This window comes from Engystomops pustulosus, chromosome 2 (genome assembly GCF_040894005.1).
Source record: "Engystomops pustulosus chromosome 2, aEngPut4.maternal, whole genome shotgun sequence".
Lineage (NCBI taxonomy): Eukaryota > Metazoa > Chordata > Amphibia > Anura > Leptodactylidae > Engystomops > Engystomops pustulosus.
The window spans coordinates 131,186,610-131,212,597 of record NC_092412.1 but is presented as its reverse complement, the minus strand read 5'-3'; the positions used below and the strand labels follow the sequence as shown (position 1 = coordinate 131,212,597).

At 38.8% G+C, this 25,988-nt stretch overlaps 1 protein-coding gene across 8 annotated transcripts in view; it reads right to left on the bottom strand.

The window, feature by feature from the left end:
* The window catches only part of TBX4 (T-box transcription factor 4), a 125,028-nt gene that overhangs the window by 12,144 nt on the left and 86,896 nt on the right, over positions 1-25,988 (bottom strand). For 5 of the 8 annotated variants that reach the window (XM_072136437.1, XM_072136436.1, XM_072136435.1 and 2 more), the window contains one exon: positions 5,836-5,880. The exons of 2 other annotated variants lie outside the window; for them this stretch is intronic. In XM_072136437.1, coding sequence (XP_071992538.1) covers positions 5,836-5,880 — 45 coding nt within the window. The remainder of the gene's footprint in view (positions 1-5,835; positions 5,881-25,988) is intronic. One more of the 8 variants, XM_072136438.1, reaches the window with a different exon arrangement.

Below are 25,988 nucleotides of genomic sequence, written 5' to 3'. Positions count from 1 at the left end.
GAGAAAAGAATCAAAAAGCTAGACACACCTTTTCTGAGGAGCTTGTTGACAGAAGTATTCCAGTTAATTTTAGTGATGAAAACAAGTTTAATTTATTTGAATATGATGGTAAACATTATCTGCGATTTACAGGTGAATTGTTCTAAAACAAAGTCAATTTTTAGATCTCACATTGTATGTAAATGAGAACACCAACAAGATAGAAACACACACCTATGTAAAACCTATAGCAGGCAACACAATTTTGGATGTGAACAGCTGTCACCCAGCGAGCACGATAAAAGCCATACCCATAGGACAGTGGTTGCGAACCTATGGCACGGGTGCCAGAGGTGGCACTCTGAGCCCTCTATGTGGACACCCTGGCTATCACCCAGCACAAAGGTCACCATTCAGGACTCCTCCTCCTGCAGTCACAGACAGCCCAGAACATGCCATGTTCAGCACTATTTTAAAGTGACTTGAAGAGTAAGGGAGGAGCAAGGAGGAGTGGGCAGAGCTGGATTATCATTGAAGCCCCTTCTCAGGGCCTGCGATTCATCCTGTTAAGGAGACCTTAGAGGGAAGATACAATAATAATCTGAATTTCTCCATCATTCTACTGTATTGGTGTCTTCAGGGCTCCAATACGTTCGAATCTGTGACATAGCAGGGAGCAATATGTTAATTTAAATTGGCATTTGGCACTTTGTGAAAAATATGTGGCTTTCGGTTGTAGTTTTGGCACTCAGTCTCTAAAAGGTTCGCCATCACTGCCATAGGAGAATATGTGAGAGCCAGGAGAAATTGTACAAATGATAACATCTTTTTTGAACAGGGTGAGAAAATAGATAATAATTTAAGAAATAGAGGGTATAGAGATTGGATGTTAAAAAGGGCTAAAGCCTATACAAAAAATACAACTCAGAGCAGTTTTCTAGGGGAAAAAAGAAAACGGGAAAACAGTTCAGCAATTTGGTATTTTCCACACCTTACAGTAGTGAATACAAAAAAATTTGTGAAATAATTAATAAGTACATCCTGATATTAAATAAGGACAGTGTTCTAAGAAATATCTTAAGCGAAGGTTTTCAGTGTGTGGCAAGAAGAGGAAGATCTTTGGGGTCTATTTTGTCTCTTAGCTATTATAGTGTTAAAAATTACCAGAAAAACAAAACCTGGCTATCAACCAAGGGCTTTCATGCTTGTGGAGGTAGCCGGTGTAATTTATGCCAATACACAGAGAAAAAGTAAAACTTCACTAGCGAGGAAAAAACATACAACATTAAGTATTTTATTAATTGTGACACCTGCTATATTGTCTTTATCATACAGTGTACAAGCTGCATTAAAAAATATGTTGGCAGCACCATTCAAAAAATTAAAGCAAGAATAGTAGAGCATTTGTCTGATATTGGTAAAAAAAACTACTGGTATATCAGGTGCTGCAAGGCATTTTATTGAAGTCCGCAACAGACAGGTAAACTCCTTCTCCTGCTATGGCATTGAAAGGGTGTACTTCTTGAGGAGAGGGGGGGGGGACTGGGAGAGCATTCTCAGAAAGAGAGAAGCTTTCTGGATTTTGGAATTATAAACTCGATTTCCCCTTGGTTTAAATAAAAAAGATGATCTATTTGATATTTACTAGAGATATATTTACCATATATGACAGAAAGAATCTATACTGAATGCAAGTGTGTTTTTTTCTATCTGTGACATCATCAGCCTCTCTTTGGTTCCAATTTTGTTTTAAATACAACATTAGCAATAGTACATGTTAGCCATGATGAAGAGTTTTTTTTAATTGAAACGCGTAGCTGTTTGTGGATACCACTATGTGCTGATCGATTTTATATGATGATTCAATAAAGAAGCAAGAATTTTTTCATAAAAAAGTGCTGGATCGTTTGAATCTTTTTCATTATGGGAAACATTATGCTTGTTGACAAACTGGGGAAAGATTGAACCCAAAGTATGTAAAGAGGTCATTGAAGGAGTTGGCAGAGTTAATGCAAGTGTCTTCAGCAAAACTTGGTTCCTTCCTTCCTTGCATTCTTCACTTAATCAGCCAGCAATTTTCATGCAATACAATGGCCCTTGTCACACAGCAAAAGTAGTCCATTGAAACAGAAAACACTCTAACCATTAAATGGTCACCCCAGATTGAACACACTATAAAACCTCTGGAAAATCCTTGATGACAAAAGTTACAGCCAAAAAACTCACAAAAGCCACAGAACTGTGGAAGAGACTAGAAGAAAAGTTAAACTACACACCAGAGCAGTGTGAGAGACTATTGATGTCCTGTGGCTGCAGATGTGCAGAAAAAAGCAAAGACCTGTGCACTTCCTACTGATTGGTGGCTGTTGTAACCTTCAGAAAATGTAATTGGATCTTTTTCTGTATTACAGTCATTGTTGTTCATCACATCATCACATTTTTTGCATTATAAAGATTTTATATTAATATACTTTGGTAATCTTAAAATACTGTTCTGTTTTAAATCAAATAAATTTTTATTGAGGATTTTTTAGTTTGAGCCGGGCTCAGTGTGAGCCGAAACGTCGCTGCTGCTATACATGAAATAAAAAGCACCACTTTTCATTCAAATTCAACGTTTGGAGTGCTGCTTATTTTCTGGTTTTCATCAATCTATATATTTATGTAGACGAAAAGCATATACCAGGAATATAAGGCAGCACTTCCAATCCCGGTTCAGTGAAAAAACAGGGTATTTTTTTTTCATCACTTAAATTACTTCTGTTATTACCTCTGTTACATTTATAATGGTATGTAATTCACATGCACAATAAATGTAAAAGTGTATAACCCATTAGGTAAAAATTAAAATGCTGTTTACTAAATAGATAGATAAATCCATCCTAAAATTACACTATTTCTAAAATGTTAATATAAATAATTCTGACACTTGTCAAATGAATGCAAGCATATAAAAGCAAAAGTGGTTGAAATCCATTCCATTATGTACAACAGTGGCCTTGTTGGTGAATAAAAAAACAATATTTTCATTAAGATCACATTAATGGTGAGAATAATGTGAAATATGATTTAAAATGTTATTTTAAGTTGCAAAGCAAAGGAAAGGTGAAGGAAATTGTAGAAAAATGTTTTACACTATTTAGTTAATACAGGCAGTCTCCAGTTATCTACAAGATAGAATTGGAATGTAAGTTGGAACATGTATATTTTGTATATGTAACTTGAGACCATTTTTTTTTGTCTCAGTGACAACTGTATTTTTAAATGTTAGGTTGTCATAATAAATTTAATATAAAACTTCATTGCAGATACCTTTGATAACTCTTACAGTTGATCATTGAAGCCAAAAATGAATTTGTAGGTTTGATTCAAAATGTAAGGTGAAGCTTGTAATGAGTTTGTCCTAAAATGAGCAGCTTTTATGTTATGTAAATGACCACCATTATTTTTAGTAGTAGTACAGTAGTACAATTGCCAAGAAATCAAGTCAACCATATACAAGATTGAATCTAGTGACCTCTTTCCAACCCTCTCTTTGGTTTCTCAGAATAATGGTAGAATTATTGGCTTCTAAGCTATAATCATATGAACTTTATGAGTATTAAATGTCACAAGCATCTGTGTCCCAGACAAGGCAGAAGCTGATGACCATCTGGCCTTAGGAGTGACAGCCAAAATACATTTTCTCTATCCAAATAGTAGTACTACTGTTATTTTTAGTAGTTTATTCTCATCCAATTGCATAGCACATTCACACATGACAAAAAATGTGAGAATGTTAATCTGACACCGTCTGTGGTCAGGATATAAAATTCTCACCTCTACCTTACAGGATTTTAACTTAAGTGTCCATCAGCAATGCGATTCAGCCTCAGTGAATGCACCAATGCCTCAGTGAATGCACCATGGTACTATGTGAATGAATAAACATCTACTAAGAAGACCAAACTGTTTTAGGCTACATTCACATTAACGTGCTTGTCCAGACATTGGCACGCTAGAGAGGAGGAGGGAAGTATATATGTTGCATATGGCTCATGTGAATGGGGCCTTTAAGATTTATTGTTTTTGCTTCTTTAAAAAATCATCTCATCATTTAATGTTTCATGAAAATTGAGATTTTCAGGAAAACCACTATGGGACCAGAGCAGGGCCAGTAAAACAATTAATGTATAATTTCTCTACTCGGGTCCTGCTTCCCCAGCCACTCTTTTTCTAATTTTAGTTCCTGGATGTTCCTGGTGGTCATGAGACCCACCTTACCAATACGTGACCTCCACTGACCTACATATTTTGCGCCTCTCATCCAGTCCTTCTCATTACTACCTGGCTCCTTTTTTTTTACAGAGGCTGCAGTGGTGACATCACATTGATGACACAATTGTGACAGCCTATCGCTGGCCTCAGCAATGTTCAGCTTTAGCCACTATCAGGCCTTTGGAATATTATTGTTGTTACAAGTGGTGTTACAACTGCAGCCTCAGCTGCCAAACCGAAACAGGTGGTGATAGCTACACAATCTACTGATAGACTCCCTCCTATAGTGGAGATTAATCAAAAGGGCCAGAGAGCAAAACTTCATGGCAACCAATCAGAACCAATCTGAACTCAACTTTAATTTACCTCGGCAGTTTATAAACTGAAAGCTGAGTTTTGATTGGCTGCCATGAGCAACCAGAACATGAGCCTGTTCTATCGAAAAGAAAATTCTTAATATTTAATTGTTTTTGTTTTCCTAAAGGATTTGCTTTTTAAAGAATACATGCAGCTACTGCTATGGAAAAATACATCTCAACACATTCAATGTTATTAACTACATTTAAAAATCTGGACCAAAATTTCATCTTTTCTTGTAATGCTTGCCAATTCTGCAGAATGTCTTTAATATGAGACAGCATCTGGCAGATAACAAGAAACAGAATTGGTATGTTTAACTGTGATCAAGGTTCTTTATCTTACAGGTAATGGCTTGTAGACACATGCGCCTGGACAAAAAAGAAACAGAGCACAATAGAAGCTAGTCCACGTATAAACGGCAGAAATATTATCCACATTTAGGTGGATAAGAAAAACAGACTTTGAAAATGCTTAAATGGATGAACTTCTGCGTGCCCTCGGTAGTTGCTCATTTAACTCTCCAATGTGATTTTTATTGCTGATATATTCCAGAGACTGTCCTTTACTTACCCTCTTGCAGAGAAAGGGTAGGCTGGATAATAAACCATAATTCATATATCCTCAAGTACTGAGCGATAATTATTAGAAATAAACACAGTTGTATTTCACTATATAGCATAAAAGTAGAATAATAATGAAATTATATGGTTTATTGTATTGTTTTACCCTGCACTATTGCATTTCCATTTTTAATAATTTTTAATAAAATAAATTAAGACATACAATGAAATAAAAAAGCATTGCTGTACTGATCAAAAAGGAAATATTGTGTGGACTACATATAGTCAAAATTTCTTGATATCAATTTAAGAAATTATTAGCAACTCCCCCCTTCTCCTTCATCATGGTGTTGGCATGTGTATAAACAACAATATAATTTATAAGTGTCACATAACACCATAAACAATGCCACATGCTGACCAAAAACATTACAAAATATCATTGTGTAAACTGCCAAAGATTCAATTTGTTAACACCACACAGCCATGCTCAGGAATACCAACAGTGCCCAAATAAAAGCTCTTCTCCCTCAAAATTACTGTACAATCTCAAAATACTAGAAAAGAAATGATCTGCAATACCAGACACAACTTATGGGAAATCAGATAAAAAAAGTGACTTCAGATCTTAGACAACTGCTTAAAATTGCTTATAATACTTCAATGTATTGGTATATACCTTATGATGATGTTGATGAACACTGATGTCATGTGTTACTGTCTTCTAAAAGAAAAATAAAGATTTAAAATAAGATCTAATTAACCCATTTAAATAACCTTACAGTTCAATAACCCACTTTAAATGCATTAAGTTTGGAAAATAAAGTAAATTTACCTTTTTGTGTGTAATCTGGCATTGGACCAATCGTGTCTACTCATAAATATGGCCCTGAACATACCTTACTAGAGAACACTTTGTCAGTAGGGTGATGGGGGATCTTCTGTAGCAATTTTGATTGTTATCCCCTATTCACAGGAAAGGGGAAAACAATTCGATCTGTGGGGGATCCAACCACTGGGACCCTCACTGATCACAAGAACACCGGTCATGTTCTCACTGATGAATGGAAGAGCAAATCATGCATGAGCCCTGCTGATACTATAGGAGTTCTGAAGATTGCCAAGCACACAGTATCTCACCCTTAAACACTCTCCTCAGAATATCTGGGAAATCCTTAAGTCAGTAAATGAAACAACAAGAATTACATAGTGAAAATGAGACCTGCATTCTTGTGATTTATTGGGGTCCTGTTGATAGTGGATAAATATCCCAGAAGAAGCCGCGCAGCCCCAGGTCACTGCCAGCTGAGGATCGGACCCTCCAGGTAAGCGCCGCGTGCACGGCGTGTAAGGGGTTAAAGCCTGTGTTTAGAGGAAACCTCTATTGTGCGTGCTAGAGATTGGTGCCAGCTGTAACATACAGCTGGCACCCAATGCTTCTGGTACCAGCTCCGTTCAGGATGTCTGCTAAAGGAATCTGCACCATCGCATTTACGATCACCAAATTTTGCACAGTTGTTGTCTGTGACACGTTTTGAGAGGAAATTTTCACCCTGTGCTTTCCACAATCCACTTATTACCCACCATATACAGAAGCCATTGTCTGCTTCTGCTGTTGTGGCAGTTGGATGCGGAGCCATGATTGGTCACTGAAAGAGACTGCCAGCAACAGACAGTCATTGAAAGGGACTGCCAGTGACAGATATTCACTGGAATGCGAGTGTCGGTGACAGACAGTCACTGAAATGAGACTGCACTGCCGGTGACAGACAGTCACTGAAAGAGACTGCCGGCCAGCAGACACTGAGAGAGACTGCCCGGCGACAGTCACTGAAATGAGACTGCCGATGGCAGACAATCACTGAAAGAGACTGCCAGCAACAGACAGTCACTGAAAGAGACTGTCAGTGACAGACAGTCACTGAGAGAGACACTCTGAGAAAGTCTATAGATACATATAAAATATTTTCTGCTAACCCATTCTGTTGTAGCCAAGAGCAGTTATTTACTATCCCAGGCAATGCCGGGATCTACAGCTAGAAGTAAAATAAAAGGAAAACTTAAAGAAAGAGGGCACAGAGCAGGAGTACATGAAGCAATAGTCTTTTGCAGTTTCTTAGGAGTTATTTGGGGTATTTTGCACATTAGATTTTTTACATTGGTATTTACATGACCGTGAAAAACACGGCACATGGTTTTACTAAATACAATACTTTTTAATGGACCAAAACACAGCAGTTTTTTTAGGACCATCCATTCCATTAAATAATGTAGCAGATCTTATTTTCATGGATCACTCATAGACTTTAGTTAAAAATGGAGGCACACAAATGCATCACAACCATAAAAAGGGAAGAAAACATAATTTCTTACAGAAAAGAATTGGCATGATCATGTGAATACAACCTTAGGTAAAATGATATGTGGTTCTAATTTATCACTCTTGTTAATTCACAAGAGTGAATTGAAACCTAAATTGGCGACTTTCACACTTCATAAATCATAATCAATCTGGAGAAAGTTGTATGAAAAGTTGAGTATGTTTATTTAATATATATATTTCATATACAAAACTGTACACTATCTGTCAGGGTCAGGGGTAATGGACCACCGCGGACGATGACGTAAGCCGATTCCAGGAGGCAGAGTCTAAGTGGCATCTGGTTTTCACCAGAGCAAGCTGCAAATTCGGTTGGACTTGCTGAAGCGTGGTACCACCAGGTCCCTCCACAGCTGTGACTTTGTCTGTGGTGGCAGCCAAGGCGAGGTGCAGAATCATGAGGTAGAGATGGAGTCGTGAACAGGCAGGAGGTCAGGACAGACAGCAGAGGATCAGAGTTGGGGATGTAGCAGAAAGTCAGGTAAGGCAGCACAGGAGCGAAATCAGGAACGGAACCGAGGTCACAACGGGAATTCAGCATACAACCACAAGACTTAGGGACAAAGCTTTCTCTCAGGCACAAGGCAAAAAGATCCGGCAGGGGACACAGGAAGGGGCTGACAATTTATCAGGGCTAATGGCCGGCCAGCGCCAATTATTGGCGCAGTGGCCCTTTAAATCCTACAGAGCCGGCGCGCCCGAGCAGTTGGAGATGGGGATGCGCATGCTGGAGTGCGGGGACCACGGAGACCAACGCTCGTGCCAGGGAAGGTGAGTGAAGCTGCAGACTGGCTCCAGGGGCAAAGGGAGGCACATGTGTGGGACTGCAACACGGGAATTGTGAAATTTCTTACTGATATACATTAAATATATTGATTTTATGCTATTTTTTATGGTGCAGATTTTGTTGGAGTTTTTTGATACAGCGCTGACTCAATAGTCTTCCTGGTCTTAGTTGACATGTAGACATTATTATTCTTTCAAGATTGACTGTTATTTGCCTCAGAGAGTCATTACACGATCACTAGGGGAACAGAGGGGTAGTTTTTTGTGAGTTAGGTAACACAATTACATTATGTGCATATTGGCACAAAATGTTATAAAAACTAACATTTCATAGAAATATCTAGTTACTGAAGCTTGGGCGTTGAATGAGTATAAGGCACTCCTATTAGCTACACTGGCATCAACAGTAAACTATTCTCCCCATACAACAACCTTTTAGAGAGCTGTTACCTCTGGCATAAACTTAGTTTTCTTGAACACATTGGTCTTGTCACCAGGGTTAGTTCTACTTTCACACTAATAGACTTGACCTTGACTTATACATCATCTCATTAAGGTAGCCAAGCTTATGATTCTGTTCTTTGGCATGGGAGGGTAATGTCCATGAATTGTATACAAACGAAGACCTATCTGGCTGGAAGAAAGAACAGAACTTTTTTTCCTGCAGAATTGGTACCCTTGGCTAGGATTTATTAATCATCTGAAAACATCTAATGATCATCTGTTTAGAATCACCTACAACACACAATAACCCCACTGCTCTGCTCCATCGCCTTGTTCTCCATGTACCCTCTCATTTAGGTAACATCTCTAAGTTTATAGAGTCATTAGAACACAAGAAGACATTTATTAAATTGAAGTTTTAATATATACAATGACAGTGTTTACAAACAAAAAGGGTAATCATATAAAAAGGGTGACAAATTAAACAGACAAATGCATCCAATGCAGAAATCCAAGTTTGATAAAAAATAAAAAGGGAAAAAAGAGAACTTAATACATTATGGGACATTATAAGCCTGTTGCCTGAGGAAGCAGAAATACACGATCAATCTATCCACTAGGGATCTCCAAAGAATGACCAATTTCTGTCTCAAAACTTCCAGCTAAATATGATCCTAACATCTCCCATGCCCCCATGTCTGTGATGACATGATGAAGGAGGAGTAAGCTAATTGTGGTTTATAAGATGTTTATGACCTCTGTATGCCCTGCAGCCATCCCACAAACCTGATGTTACTTCCAAGAACAGTAATACTATTTTGGGAGTTATTTAATTGCTTCTTGTTGCTTAGGGGTAATTTGTTTGCTTTTGAGTAACAATAGGGAGGTGGAAGGAATTATTAGGGAAAAATTTTGTGGCCGCAATGTGAATTATGCCACATATTTCTATTTATTTCTATTTACTACTACTTTCTTACCTCTTTAATGGATGTAGAGAAAATTTCATACACACATCATTATATTTTTGATAGGATCTGGGACTTAGAGATGCAGGCTTTATTGTCTTGCATTAGAAGTGCCTACCACTTCTAATTTTAAGAAAGTCCTATTTTTAATCTACATGAGCCCTCATAGGCAGGGTACTCCTTCCACTTGTTTCCATTACTTCTTGGTTACCTCTCTAATGGTTGTAGAGAAAATCTCATCCACACACCATTTGTTTTATGATAGAATCTAGGACTTGGAGATGCAGGCTTTACTGCCTCAGCATCCTGGTCTGGCTTGGAGGAATCCCAAAAGGGAGGGATGCCTACCACTCCTCATTTTAAGATATTCCTAATTTTTTTCTACATGAGCCCTCACAGGTTGGGCCCTAATTTACTTTTTTCCTGATCATAGTGGTTTTTGCAGTTTTTGAACTTGTATTAGCTCTTGTCATACAGTAATTTTTGTTAACCCCTTACTGATGATATAGCACCAAGGAATTAATAGCTCTCTATAAATAAATAATAATAGTATTATGTAACAGGTTTCTACAGCTCTCCCGCCTGCACTGCCTCCACATTTTGGACTTCTACCATAGGGTTAACATAACACAGGCTTATCTACAAGGCCACTCAACAGTGAACATATCTACATAAAATGTTATTCCTTACACTATTGCCCTTCTTTCTATCATCCTTCTCTCTCACTGGTTCTTGAACAGACCATAAAGAGGGTTCTATACTTCTCTGCACTACACCTCTAGCTCCCAAATAACTCCCTATAGCTCAAGCAGCCTCCAGAGACATACACTGTACAGACTGGAATAAAGATCTCTATGGGAGGGAGTAGTTTGATTTTTTAGCTCTTTATTACACAAATAATAACATTTATTAACTTAGATGTAAACCCCTATAACACCTTAAAGGAAATCTTCCATCAACATCAAGCATGATAAACCAGGGGCAGCTACTCATAGATTTTCGTATTGTAACTGCGCTATCTTCTTATAATTGTTTTTCATGAACTCCTTAGTTTTAAAAATCAACTTTTATAATTATGCTAATGAGTCTGAAGGTTTCTGGGGGGTGTCCAGAGCCCCTCTGCGCTGGAGCTTCACAGGCTGTTACAAAAAGAAGAGCGGGGCTCCCACCTGCACTTCCTGCTGCTTCTGGATTACATAGGCAGAGAGAGTAGGGAGAGAGCAGGGGAAGGACGAGACACGTTCTTCTCAGTTTAGCAGCCTGTGAATCTCCAGCACTGAGGGGCTCTGGTAACATCCCCTAGAACCCTTCAGGATCATTAGCATAATTTTAAAAGTTGTTTTTAGAAGGGAGCCATGGATAACAAATATTAGAAGATTACCACAGTCAATGTGCCTAGGCTGTGAAAAAGTTTATCATGTTTTTCTTGTTTAACTTCAAACTTTTACATTTTTCACCTGAATTAGGCATAGGCACCCTGATACGGAGTAGAAAAAACTTGTTTTCAAATGAACATTTTTATACAGTTCACAGTACAGTTCAAAAAAGAATTAAAAAACATTGTTGTGCACGTGTGAATACCTCCAAATACAATAAGCATTGAATAAATTGAACACATGTATGAATATTTTCCAACACAATGGGGAACATTTACTTACCCGGTCCCTGCGCAATCCCTGATTTGGACTATCCAAGAGGATGAACTCTGCCTCGTGAACCCGATATCCTGCATGTGTCGCTTCCACAATCAGGTCCGCCAGAGTTCAACCTCTTCTTCCTGGTGCATGCTTGCTTAAATTTGGCTTGTGACACAAATTTAAATGTAAAATCTGTAGTCTGAATCCATCAGATCGTCCGACGGACCACCCCATGATTTGTGACGCGTTAAAGTCGGCGGGATTGCAACACAAAACGATCACATGCAACACAATCCCCGGCGAGATGGTACTGAGGGTACTGTTCCTCACTATATGGGGGTACTGTTCCTCACTATATGGGGGTAGTGTTCCTCACTATATGGGGGTAGTGTTCCTCACCATATGGCGGTAGTGTTCCTTACTGTATGGGGGTAGTGTTCCTCACTGTATGGGGGTACTGTTCCTCACTATATGGGGGTACTGTTCCTCACTATATGGGGGTAGTGTTCCTCACTATATGGGGGTAGTGTTCCTCACCATATGGCGGTAGTGTTCCTTACTGTATGGGGGTAGTGTTCCTCACTGTATGGGGGTAGTGTTCCTCACTTTATGAGGGTAGTGTTCCTCACTGTATGGGGGTAGTGTTCCTCACTGTATTGGGTTAGTGTTCCTCACTGTATTGGGGTACTGTTCCTCACTGTATGAGGGTAGTGTTCCTCACTGTATGGCGGTAGTGTTCCTCACTGTATGGGGGTAGTGTTCCTCACTGTAAGGGAGTAGTGTCCCTCACTGTATGGGGGTAGTGTTCCTCAGTATGGGGGTAGTGTTCCTCACTGTATGGGGGTAGTATTCCTCACTGTATGGGGGTAGTGTCCCTCACTGTAAGGGGGTAGTGTTCCTAACTGTATGGGCGTAGTGTTCCTCACTGTATGTCTGTATTCTTAACTGAATGGAGCTAGTATTCCTCACTGTATGGGGATAATTTCTTTTATTGTATGGGGATAGTGTCCCTCACTGTGTTGCGGTAGTGTTGCTCACTGCATAGCGGTAGTGTTTCTCACTGTATGGTGGCAGTGTTCCTCACTGTATGGCTGTATTCTTCACTGTATAGAGGTAGTGTTCCTCACTGTAAGAGAGTATTGTCCGTCACTGTATGGGGGTAGTGTTCCTCACTGTATGGGGTGGTGTCCCTCACTGTATAGTGGCAGTGTTCCTCACTGTATGGGGGTAAAATTCCTCACTGTATGAGGGTAGTGTTCCTCACTGTAAAGGGGTAGTGTTCCTTACTGTATGGGGTTAGTGTTCCTCACTGTATGGCGGTAGTGTTCCTCACTGTATGGCGGTAGTGTTCCTCACTGTATGGGGGTAAAATTCCTTACTGTATGGGGTTAGTGTTCCTCACTGTATGGGGGTAGTGTCCCTCATTGTATGGGGGTAGTGTTCCTCACTGTGTTGCGGTAGTGCTCCTCACTGTATGGTGGCAGTGTTCCTTACTGTATGGCTGTATTCTTCACTGTATGGAGGTACTGTTCCTCAATGTATGGCGGTAGTGTTCCTCACTGTGTGGCGGTAGTGTCCCTCATTGTATGGCAGTAAAGTTCCTCACTGTATGGGGGAAGTGTCCCTCACTGTATTGGGGTAGAATTCCTTACTGTATGGGGTAGTGTCCCAAACTGTAAGGGGGTAGTGTTCCCTACTGTATGGGGTTAGTGTTCTTCACTGTATGGATGTGTTCTTCACTGTATGGAGCTACTGTTTCTCACTGTATGAGGGTAGTGTCCCTCATTGTATGGGGGTAGTGTCCCTCACTGTGTTGATGTAGTGCTGCTCACTGCATAGCGGTAGTGCTCCTCACTGTATGGTGGCAGTGTTCCGTACTGTATGGCTGTATTCCTCACTGTATGGCGGAAGTGTCCTTCACTGTATGGCGGTTGTGTTCCTCACTGTATGGCGGTAGTGTCCTTCACTGTATGGTGGTAGTGTTCCTCACTGTATGGCGGTACTGTTCCTCACTGTATGGTGGTAGTGTTCATCACTGTGTGGCGGTAGTGTTCCTCACTGTATGGCGATAGTGTCCCTCATTGTATGGAGGTAGTGTGGGATAGTGTTCCTCACTGTATGGAGGTAGTTTTCCTCTTTGTATGGTGGCAGTGTCCCTCATTGTATGGAGGTAGTGTTCCTTACTGTATGGGGGTAGTGTTCCTCACTGTATGGTGGCAGTGTTTCTCTCTGTATGGCTGCATTCCTCATTGTGTGGCAGAAATGTCCCTCAGTGTGTGGCATAAATGTCCCTCACTGTGTGGTGGTAGTGTTCCTCACTGTATGGCGGTAGTGTTCCTAACTGTATGGCTGTATACCTCACTGTATGGCGGTAATGTTACTCACTGTATAGGGGTAGTGTCCGTCACTGTGTCGCTGTATTCTTCACGGTATGGTGGTAGTGTTCCTCACTGTATGGGGGTAGTGTCCTTCACTATATGGAGGTAGTGTCCCTCAATGAATGGGGGTAGTGTTCCTCACTGTGTGGGGGTCATGCTCCTCACTGTATGGCGGTAGTGTTCCTCACTATATGGCGGTAGTGTTTCTCACTGTATGGCGGAAGTGTTGGCGGGAGCAACAATCTAAAAATTCGGCAAACTGGGTCGAATCGAAATTTGATAAATTCGCCCATGTCTACCACTAAGTTCTAAATCCAAAAAATTGACAGCATCCCTAGGACGCACTGCCCTTCTACACCAGTAGCACGTCATCCACATACATCCATACCAAACAATCTGGTATAAAAGGACACCTTTTTATTCCTCAATGAAAAGAGCATTATTAGGGTTTTTTATTGCTGAAAAAGATAATGGCTAGATTGGGACTATTTTTTGGTATCCAACTTTTTGATCACTTTTTATTACACTTTTTTGGTAGGTAGGAAGCATTAAAATTGCAATTTTGAAATAGATTTTATTTGTTTACCCCTTCACAGTATGGGTATAGTAACACAATATCTGTTTAACCAGGGTCTCTGTGGATGTAACAATACCCATTTTGTGGGTTTTTAAAAATGTATTCTATTTTTTCACTGTTCTATAGTTCTTTATGGGGTAAAGGAAGATTTTTGTGGTGTTTTATTTTTATTTATTTTTAAAATAAATTATTTTATCTCTTTATTTTAACCTTTTTTACTGTCCCACTATGGGAACGATCACTAAGGATACCTTGATCCCTTATACAATCCTTAGCTGAACTTTTGTCTCCATACATGGCAGTCATTAAGGCTTTGTTCACACCTCTGGCTGCCATGGCAACTTCTCAGCATGATCACATTGTGTGGGGGCTGAGGGAGTGACAGAGGGAACTCTATCCCCCTCTGCCCATTGCCTTAGCTCCTCCCAGCAGCTAATGGGTTAAACTGCCTGGCACAAAGAGATCTTCTTGCCAGGAGCCAGGCTCCTGCTACAGTGTCAGCCCGGTCATCAGGACGAGAATACTTGTCCTCAAAAGATAATGGCCAGCTAATTAGGAAAGTATTCCTGTCTTGTTGCATCAAATAGTTAAAGAAACTTACAAAAAGCTTTTAATTATTCATTTAGTGGAGTGATGTGATCATTTTATTTAAGAAATCAAGTACTGTATCTAGTGGTTTGCTATTGATCTGTTTTCTAAGTATAGTATGAGCTAGGTAAATGTCACTGTGATATGACATAATGGGCAAGTATAAGAAGGTTATAGGGTATTTATATGTGGGTTTATTCAGGCCTGAAGGCAAAGGTCACTCATATCATGGAACACAAATCATGTAATAACCTCACCTAACGCATAAATGCCACATTTACCCCATAAATATCTGCAGTGATTTATTAATCATTTCCTTTTTCTTGAGACTGTGAGCTGATGGGCCCCAGTCTGCTTTGCAGATTGAATTTATACAATGCCAAGAAATGGATTTGAGCAGCTGCACTGGGACATTACAATTGTATGAATGGATTTCTGTAATAGTGATGTATAATAAAGTTGCCTAGAAATAATTTTCAAGCCAGTGATATCTTTTAGTGGACCAACAGGGGCGTTGGTAATTTCTCAGTTTAAATTCAGGCTAAATTATCTTGAAAGTAGTTTAAGCTTAAGAAAACAGAAGCATAAAGGTGCATTTACCCATATGTAGTTCATACGAGGGAGTATGGTATGCATAGTGAAACAAGATTTACAGGATTACCCAACATTGCAACTAAAATACATTGGAAAATAGCCCCCTTACCACAAAAACAAGCCCTTATATGCCCCTTATTCATAACATTTTGAATTTGGTATGAGCATATAAGGGGCATATAAGGGTTTCTTTTTGTGGTAAAGGGGTTATTTTCCAATGGGTTTTAGTGTAAAAAAAGCTTCATCATAACATTTAACTCTTTCCTGAGAGGGAACAGAAATAAACATTTATTTGGCCAATTGTTTTTGAATTACTGTATTTGATAGATTATAAGAAGCACTTTTTAGCAAGAAAATGTCCCTTCATCTTATAGTTAGAAGGTCATGAGGATCCAGCACTGCGAGACCCTCCTGACCTCCATAATGAAGATTGGGTGAATTGCTAATGAAGAATTTCACCCAATTTCCAAGAAAGCAGAGCCTCCACACTCCTCTCCTCTAAGATGCATCTTATAGTCTGAAAAATACGGTAAATTGTTTACGCAGTTTACCATAGAATGTAAATTAACATGATAAAAGTATTCTGTAGCGCAATATCAAACATATACAGGTATTCTAATATTTTACTCCTTTAGCAAAAAATACCCACCTTTTTGAGGAAAACTAATTTGATTATGCGTCACTATAATCTTATTCCACAATGAAAAGAACATTATAAGGGCTAATTTATTGCAGGATAAGATAATGGTTAGATTGTACAATTCTAGAGTACATCCATCTTTTTTGGTAGTTAGGAAGCATTAAAATTGCTAATTTGAAATGGTATTTTATGCCCTTTAACCCCTTCCTGACATTTGACGTAATATTACTGCATCGCGGGAGGTGCGTTCCCGCAAAATGCAGTACTATTACGTCAAGCTTCTGGCCCCGGCTCCTGAACGGAGCCGGGGCCAGAAGCTGCGGGTGTCGGCTATATGTTATAGCTGCCACCCGCCTCTAACACCCGCGATCGGAGATTTCTCCGATCGCGGGTGTTAACCCCTAACACGCCGCGGTCGCGCTTACCGGGGGGGTCCGCTCCTCCGATCGCAGCCCCGGGACTGCCGGTGCCCAGGGCTGCGCGATCCTCCTCTCGGTGCCGGGTCCGTGCCTCCTGGCAGGACCCGGCTGTAAGACACTGGGCATGCGCAGTCTTACATTACACAGTGCAATACATCTGTATTGCACTGTGTAACCTGTAAAAAAGCTTGAACAAGTGATCAGAAGATCACTTGTTCAAGCTTAGATGTCATTAACTGTAAAAAAAGGAAAAATAAATAAATAAAGGTTTTTTACAGTAAAAATAAATAATAAAAGAAAGTGAAAGTCCCCCCAAACACCACATTTCCCTTTACACAAGTAATATAAATCACAAAAAAACCCCACTTATTTGGTATCGCCGCGTCCGTAACAATCTGTACAATAAATCCTAATCATAATTGGACCCGCTCGGTGAACCTGGTAAAAAAAAAAAACCAAAAACGTGCCAAAAATTAAAACTTTTTATCAAATTGCTTTACAAAAAATGTTCTAAAAAGTGATCCGAAAAAGTTACAAGCACCAAAATGATACCAATAAAAAGAGCAACTTGTCACGCAAAAAATAAGCTTACAACCAGCTCCGTAAACCAAAAAATACTATAATTATGCCACTATAAAAATGGCAATACTAAAACAAATGCAATTTTTTCTATTCTAGTTTTCCTTCAATAAAATTGGACAAATATAAATAAAACTATATAAATGAGGTATCACCATAATCGTAGTGATCCGTAGAATAAAGATAATATATTATTGTTATGCTACAGTGAGCAACCCCCCAAAAAAATGCTAAAAATCCAAAACAAGAATTGATGATTTTATTTTCCTCCACACGTAAAAAGTTAATAAAATTTCTTCAATAAGCTAAAAACCCACTAAAATTAAGGTTTTTTTTTACAGTGCATCTCGTCTCGCAAAAAATAAGCCCTTATTTGTCTAAATTGCTTAAAAAATAAATAAAGATTGTATAGCCTATTCCCAACGAGCGTTGTTATAGAACGGTGCGGTGAGTAGTGACTTTCCAACACCGGTCAGGGTAAGACGGCGGCTGTTCACTGATCGGGGTAATACGGCGGCTGTTCCTGACAGCCATCCATCCTGCCCCATGGACCAGAAGGGTTACGTCCCCCCCCACACACCCCCAGTTTATTATCGCTGCTACTGGCTCATCAATTCAGACGAGCCGATAGCAGCGAATTTACTTATGACGTCAGTAATACCGGTCACCATGTCTATAGACACGGTGATCGGGGCAGGGTGGCGGCTGTTCCTGACAGCCACCAATTTTGCCTTGCGGTCCAGAGGGGTTTTGTAGCCCCCCTCTGTCCATGTTTGCCACTATTTGCTGGTCGATATGGTCCAGCCAAAAGCAGCAATATTCGTCACAATGGGCATCGCTAGGGTGAATAAGAGCAACACTTGGCGATAATTTCCCTACGAAAAACCAAGATATGGTACAAAAGCGCTGGCCGTGCACATTGTACAGATTACTCTGTACAACTCTTACGAGCTGTTCCAATGTGCAGGTCCTGCCGTATCATTTCTCTGTTTTCAAGAGGAAGATATTACGAAACTAATATTGGGACAAGAAGGACGGGGCCCCAGTACCTCTGGTTTAGATGTTCCTGTGTTTTGCCAGGACAGCATTTTCCCGGTGAATTCTGCTGCTTCTAATGGTAGGACTCAATAAAGAGTCTGTTCCAAAAGAGATGGACACTACATACTACTAAGAGACCTGCGACAACTCCAGAGTGACAAAAGTTTAGTTGGTCCCCTGGTATATTCTACCTCCTTATACACTAGACATTCACAATTCACGCCCAACCTATTGTGAATTAATTTCGGTAAAATAAATAATTGTAACAACTGTTATGTCCCGTTGCTCCCTATACCCCTCCATTATTTCATAAGGGGCGCCACATAACGGGCACTGAACTTTCCAGAAATAATTGCAATTTCCATCTTGGACTCCATTGCACATCATATTTGGAAACCACCTATATGTTCAAAATGCTCATTTCACCACGTGTATTACACTACACCACATATTACACCTTGCTATATTCCCCAAGGGGTGTACATTCAACAATTAGGGTCACTTTTCGGGTTTTCCTCTGTTTTGGTACCACTACGTCTCTCCAAATGTATCCTGACACATGTGAAGGATTTCTTACAAATTTGGCCTCTAAAAGACAAACATCCCTCTTTTCCTCTACTGTGCGCCCATAAAGCATTTTATATGCACATGTGGGGTACTTCTACACTCGGGAGAAATAGTTTTACACCTTTTTTGGGGTTATTTAATATATTATCCCTTGTGGCTTACATAAATTAGGGGTAAAGTGACATTTATAGGAAAATTTTCACCTTTTTAATGATTCGGGCCTAATTGGATCATTCACCTGTAGGGGCAAATACATATATTACACATTGCAAAATTCTCTAAGGGGTGTGCATTAAAAGATTAGGGTCACTTTTCGGATTCTTATCTGTTTTATACCACTAGGGTTCTCCAAATGCATGTCAAACATTTCTGTCAAATTTGGCTTCTAAAAGGCAAACATTCCCCTTTCCTTTTACTGTGCGCCCATACAACATTTTATATACACATGTGGGGTACTTCTACACTCGAGAGAAATAGGTTCACACATTTTGAGGGGTTATTACATTTTTTTATCCCTTGTGGCTATATAAAATTAGGAGTAAAATGACCTTTATAAGAAAATGTTCACCTTTTATCTATTTAAGTCCTAATTAAATCAAACACCTTTACGGAAAAATACACATATTACACCTTGCTAAATTCTCTAAGGGGTGTGCTTTCCAAAATGGTGATACTTGTTGGGGTTCCCCTCTGTTTTGGTACCACTACGGCTCTCTAAATGCATCCTGACATATGTAATGGATGTCAGTCAAATTTGGCTTCTAAAAGGCCAACGCCCCTCTTTCCCTTCTGAGCTTCACTGCGTACCCATACAACATTTTATTTGCATGTGTGGGGCAATTTTATACTCGGGAGAAATGCTAGTACACATTTTTTGGGGTTGTTTCATCTTTAATGCCTTATGGGATACAAAAATTAGCCGTAAAAGTGACTTTTTTGGGAAAATGTTCACCTTTTTCCTTTTAGGGACCTAATTGAAGCAAACACCTGTAGGGGTAAATACACATATTACACCTTTCTGAATTCTCCAAAGGGTGAACTTTCCAAAATGGTGACACTTATTGGGGTTCCCCTCTGTTTTGGTACCACTAGGGCTCTCCAAATGCATCCTGACACATGTAAAGGATGATTGTCAAATCTGGCTTCTAAAAGGCCAAAGCCCCTCTTTCCCTTCTGAGCCCTACTTTGCACCCATACAACACTTTATATGCAAAAGTGGTGCAGTTCTGTGCTTAGGAGAAATAGTTTTACACATTTATGGGGTTGTTTCATCTTTTATCCCTTGTGGCTTACAAAAATTTGGGGTAAAAGTGACTTTTTTGAGAAAATTTTCACCTTTTTTCCCTTTTGGGGCCTAATTGAATCAAACACCTGTTGGGGAAAATACACAAATTACACGTTGCTAAACTCTCCAAGGGGTGTACTTTCCAAAATGGTGTCTCTTGTTGGGGCTTTCCTCTGTTTTGGTACCACTATGGCTCTCCAAATGCATCCTGACACATGTAAACTTTTTCAGCCATATTTACCCTGCAAAAACGAAACAACGCTCTTTCCATTCCAAGTGCCCCCCTGTGCCCGTACAGCAGGGTACAGTGACAAAATGGGTATTGGCATACTTAAAAGGAATTGCCCTCAACATTGTAAAATGCATTTTCCTTTTTAACCCATTGTGAAGGTGCAAATTTTAGTGTTCAATGAATCTATAGTAAGATAAAATTACATTTCTCTAATTTCACTTTCATTTATCTTTCACGCTCATGAAACGCTCAAAGGGTTAACAAAATTCCCAAAGGTTGTTTTAAATATTTTGAGGGGTGTAGTTTCTAAAATGGTGTCATTTGTGGGGGGTTTCTGTCATGTGGGCCTTATAAAGTCACTTCTAACTAAATTGACCCTCCAAAAGTATGTTTTGATGATTTTCGTGAAAATCTGAAAAATTGCACCTAAAGTTATAAGCCTCCTAACATCCAAAATAAAGGAAAAGATGTTTGAAAAATGATGCCAAGTTAAAGCAGACATATGGAAAATGTTAGTTATCAAGTTATTTTAGTGATATGACCAACTTTCCAAAAAGTAGAAAATTTTTAATTTGGAAAACATTGTTTTTTTCAAAATTTTTGCCAAATTTCCATTTATTTCATAAATAAATACTAAATATATTTATTAAATTTCTCAACCAGCATGAAGTACAATGTGTCACGAAAAAACAATCTCAAAATCAACTGGATATGTTAAAGCGTTCCAAAGTTATAACCACTTAAATAGACCCATGTCAGATTTTAAAAAATGGTCCGTGTCAGGAAGGTGAAAAGTGGCTTCAAAGGGTGATTTCTTTGGGTGGGGGTATTTATATTTTTTATTAATTTATTTATTTTTCGAAACTTTATTTTAATTTTCTTTTACAGTCACATTAGGGAACTTACACTTCGGATGCCTTAATCCCTTACACTGATAGATTGCTTATTAGACCCAGTTTTGTTCACCAGGCACGCAACCATGCGGTCTCCTGCTGCTGATCATCAGGATGAGAATGCTCGTCCTAAAACGACAACGGCCTTCTAAGTAGGATTAGCATTCTCATCCTTTGTCCATAAGCTGTGTAACTTTTTTATAAATGTTTTTTTTTACTTTTTTTTCAGGCCTTTTCATCCTAGGGGATTTAATTGATGATCTATCACATTGCAAAACTACTGTCCAGCAGTGACTTATACAGATCCAGGTATGACAAACCTGGGATTCTCGATAAGGGTCCAGGCTGTCATAGCAACTGATCCAGATGACAGGGGTCAGAAATCATGTCCAAGATGAAAGCTCCCACATTCCACCAGCATTTAAGTGCATAAAGCGGCAAATATTCGCCATTTATGGAGAGGGCTTAGTCCTCAGTGGTGAAGTAGCTAAAATGTATGCTTCCAAATGTTTAGCAGAATTATTATTAATGATGATGCCTATAATATCAACTACAGCCAACTCCAGTAGATACTGTAGGATTTACAGTTCATACACAGTATGATTTCAATTTACTGGATAGAAGAATCATTTTTGGTTTGTAAAAGTGCCAATCCTTATCTTACTTCTAGTGTCATTGGATTTCTCATTGATCAGGATTTGTTCAGACAAAAACTGAAGTCCACTGCAAATATGCAGGTACTCTGCTTGGGTGCCCTATAGAAGTCATCAGTGGTAAATCCATGTCACTTGAGATAACAGGGCTGGCTTGATGAAAATTTCATAAGATATTTGTTGAATTCTGCACACTTTGACACTAATTCTCATACAAGTTGGTAGTCTCCAGACTGGGACCTGCAAACTCTCTGTGCTGTGTGCTTCACGGGATGTGTCTACTAGAGAAAAATTTATTGCAGTGATTTAATGTACAGCCAAGACACATTTCTGCATGGGGGGAGGGGAAACAGCGCTGTGAGAGGGGGAGACCCGTGAAATGCTGTTTCATAACACTGCAGTTACACAAAGTAAAATCTGTCACCTGATGCTTATTTCTGAATTCAGAAAATTTTACTAAGGAAGCCTAAGAGCTACTAACCCTAACCCTCAAATCCATTCCCTACTCTCCTCCATGATCTTTTCCAGTAAAATTGTGCAAAATTAATAGGTTGAGAGAGAAACCACAACACAAGTTGAAAGTGAAACTCAAGAGTGTTTTTATTTAACAGAACTTTGAATAAAGACGTTGATGAGTTCCACTTCCATCCTGTGTTGTGCTTTGGTTTCTCTTGCATCTAATTGAATACAACGTAGTCCTATCTATAATTTACAAACCAAACCTATATAGATAGCTTGGTCCAGTGCTCTTGGCACCTGCATAGTGATACACTGAAGCCGATTTAGTACAACATGGCTTTATTGCACATGTGCAATAGGTTTGGCAAGTGCAAAATGAAATTGGGATGTACTACTCTAGCATCATTGAATCATTGCACATGCATGGGGAGTGTCTCATTGTACATTATTTATACATTGTCTCTAGAAATGTATAAATATTTATTTTCTATTATAGCAGCCACAAAATGAACTGCAAAAGGGTGATTTGGGACACTAAACCACAGGTTCACAAGGACCTGTAGTTGGTTTAGTGTCCAAAATCTCCCTCACAGGTTCCCTTTAAGGTGAGTGTTCATCACATTTACTATCCTCTTGGCTGTCCTTAAAACTTTGATATGCTCTCATTTTATTTTTTTCCTTCATAGCCTCTAATAAACAAACAATATCCCCTATATTCCTAATTGTTATAATTATTCTAATATAGTACATCTCAATGTCAAATTACCCCTGAAAGTTTTAGTTCCAGTTTTTTGGAATGTGCTAGGTTCATTCCCAATATCCACAGTTTCAAGTATGCACTTAAAAAACATTTCTTAAGATGTCTCATTCCCTAATTTTCTCCATTTAACTCCCAGCCACAGTATTGCCTCATGCAAATTATTGTGTACTTCCCTGTTTCCTTTTTGTATATTGTATATGGCTGGATTAAAGTACAAACAAAGCAGTTTCAGCCCCACTTCCTCATAGTGCTGATGCAACAGACCCTCATCCTAGTGTGTCAGTGATTTAATGTGTTACTCTGTAATTTGTTATGTGTCAGTAAATTGGTTTGGCCGGGTTTACTCCCAATAGCATTATCTAAGAGGTTCTCTGGTTTTAAATCTTTAAGCCTTTTACTAAAAATACATCTTTATTTTAAGAAACCACAGGGTTGCTACCTCAGTTATGGTCCTATATCCATAGAGGCTGCCTAAGATATAAAGAAACACATTAGTGCTTCACACCAAAGGACTGCAGAGACATGTGTTGACAAGCCAATTGCATTTCAGATGGAGTTCTTACTGAATGTTAATACTAGCAAAGATCAGGTCAGACAATACAGCATACAATAAATATATTGCATACAGTAAATAGAGTTAAGCACATAGAAAGAGTCATATCCTGGGATCCTTTTTGTTTAGATACCTGAATAAAACATCTGATTTAGGCAAACAGGACTTGTTAATTTATTTGCAAATAAACTCCCATAAAATAAGAATCACTTTACATTAGTCACCTGCTATATTATTTGTATCTCTACTGATTTGTGATCTACTGACCTCAATGGTCATGGCTGAATTTATTGTAGTGTTTACAATTCTCCGATGGGCAGATCCTATAGGTACTTGTTTTGATGCAGGGAAATCAACAAAGACCAGCATGCTACACCAAATCAATGGTGCTGGAGTAGCGAGACACTTTTGAGGTGAGTAATGACTTTGTTAAAGAAATCTTACTGTTCTAAGTTCGCTAAATAAAACATAAACTGTATTTTGAAATTTTTTACTTTTGAACACAAGCCCAACATTTGTACTGATGAGTCATAATAGATAAGGTTGAATAAATCCCAAGGTTCAAAAAGTCCAACAAGTAAACATAAAATCTCTCCGATCACAAACATAAACAAGAGGGGCTACACAGCCCACCAAATGAGCAAAGATTTATAGGCAATACACCAGTAGTGTGCTAAGTGTGCCAAGGCTCAAAAGTGCAAAAAACTTTACCGGAAATAATACATAGACACAAAACAAACATAATTCAAATAAATTAAAAAGTACAAATGTCAGAGTGGGAAGTAAATGTACCCCCAAAAATGCATACTATAATCCTAATCAATCATATAAACAAAGCCAAAAGAGCTGCAAATCAATGTAATGACAATATAAACCCCATACTAACCGGTGTGCAATGCAAAAGGCTTAATGGTAGATAAAAATTAAAAAACATGACAGATCAATTCAGGATATGAAAGAATACAGTACAGGAGATAATGCAAGCGGACACTAAAGCCAAGGAATACCAAGTGGCAAGCCTAGACAAGAGGTGGGAGCCCCCTAAATGGCTTATACAGACGGTCCCCTACTTAAGGACACCCGACTTACAGATGACCCATAGTTAAAGACGGACCCCTCTGCCCACTGTGAACTCTGGTGAAGCCCTCTAGATGATTTACTTTAGTCCCAGTCTGCAATGATCAGTAATGATCAGCTGTAAGGTGTCAGTAATGAAGCTTTATTGATAATCCCTGATCCAATTACAGATAAAAATTTTGAAACTCCAATTGTCACTGGGGCAAAAAAGAAATTTGTAAATAAAATATACAGTTTCAACTTACATACAAATTCAATTTGAGAACAAACCTGTGGAACCTATCTTGTATGTAACCCGGGGACTGTCTGTACTGATATTGTCATTATATCTGTCTTGCAGTTCTTCTGCTTTTGTGCATTTGATTTATCAGGACTATAGTATCCATTGTTGACAGTGTTTTGGAGGTACATTTACCTTTGTTTGTGTATGTTTTGTTCTATGTATTTTTTCCAATAAGGATCAGCTTTGGCCTTTAAAAAATATCAAACCTTTACATCTAAAATCATATCAACAGAGCAACATGTCCAATAAAGGTTAATGACATAACAATGGAAAATCTGTTGTCTCACAGAGAGGGTCAATAAATGTTACTTATAAAACATTATTTAATGCAAATATGGAACCACTCAAAAACACAACTGGCCCTGGCAAAAACAAACCCTCAATACTCAATATCAGCTCCGGTTTCTAAACTGCTGTGGAAAAATGAAAGCTGAGCTCTGATTGGTTGGTTAGAACTGATCTGCTCTCTTACACTTTGGATAAATCTCCCAATTTAAAATCTCCCAAGTCTATTTATTCCTTAGATTCCATGGTCAACAGTGATCAAACTAATTAATTGGTGCCAGTGTATTATCTCATCATAGATTCTAAGGACTTATTAACTCGTATGTGTCTTCCATCTTTGTATGTCAATTACATGTCAACATCTGCAAAGAGTTTGTATGTTCTCTCCGTGTTTGCGTGGGTTTCCTCCGGGTACTCCGGTTTCCTCCCACACTCCAAAACATACTGGTAGGTTGTTTAGATTGTGAGCCCCATGGGGACAGGGACCAATTTGAAATGCTTTTTGCAGCGCTGCGTAATCTGTGTGCGCTATATAAATAAAGAATTATTATTTATTAAAGTCTTTGTTGCATACACAATAAAAAGGACACTAGACTTCAAAAAGCATAAGATCATGTGCATAATGTTCCTCATGTGTTAAACTCAAATGTTTAATTTCTCCCAAAAAATTAAAATTTTTTCAAGAATAAAATTTAAATAGTTAAACACTAATCTGTAATGCGCTATATAAATAAAGAATTATTATTTATTAAAGTCTTTG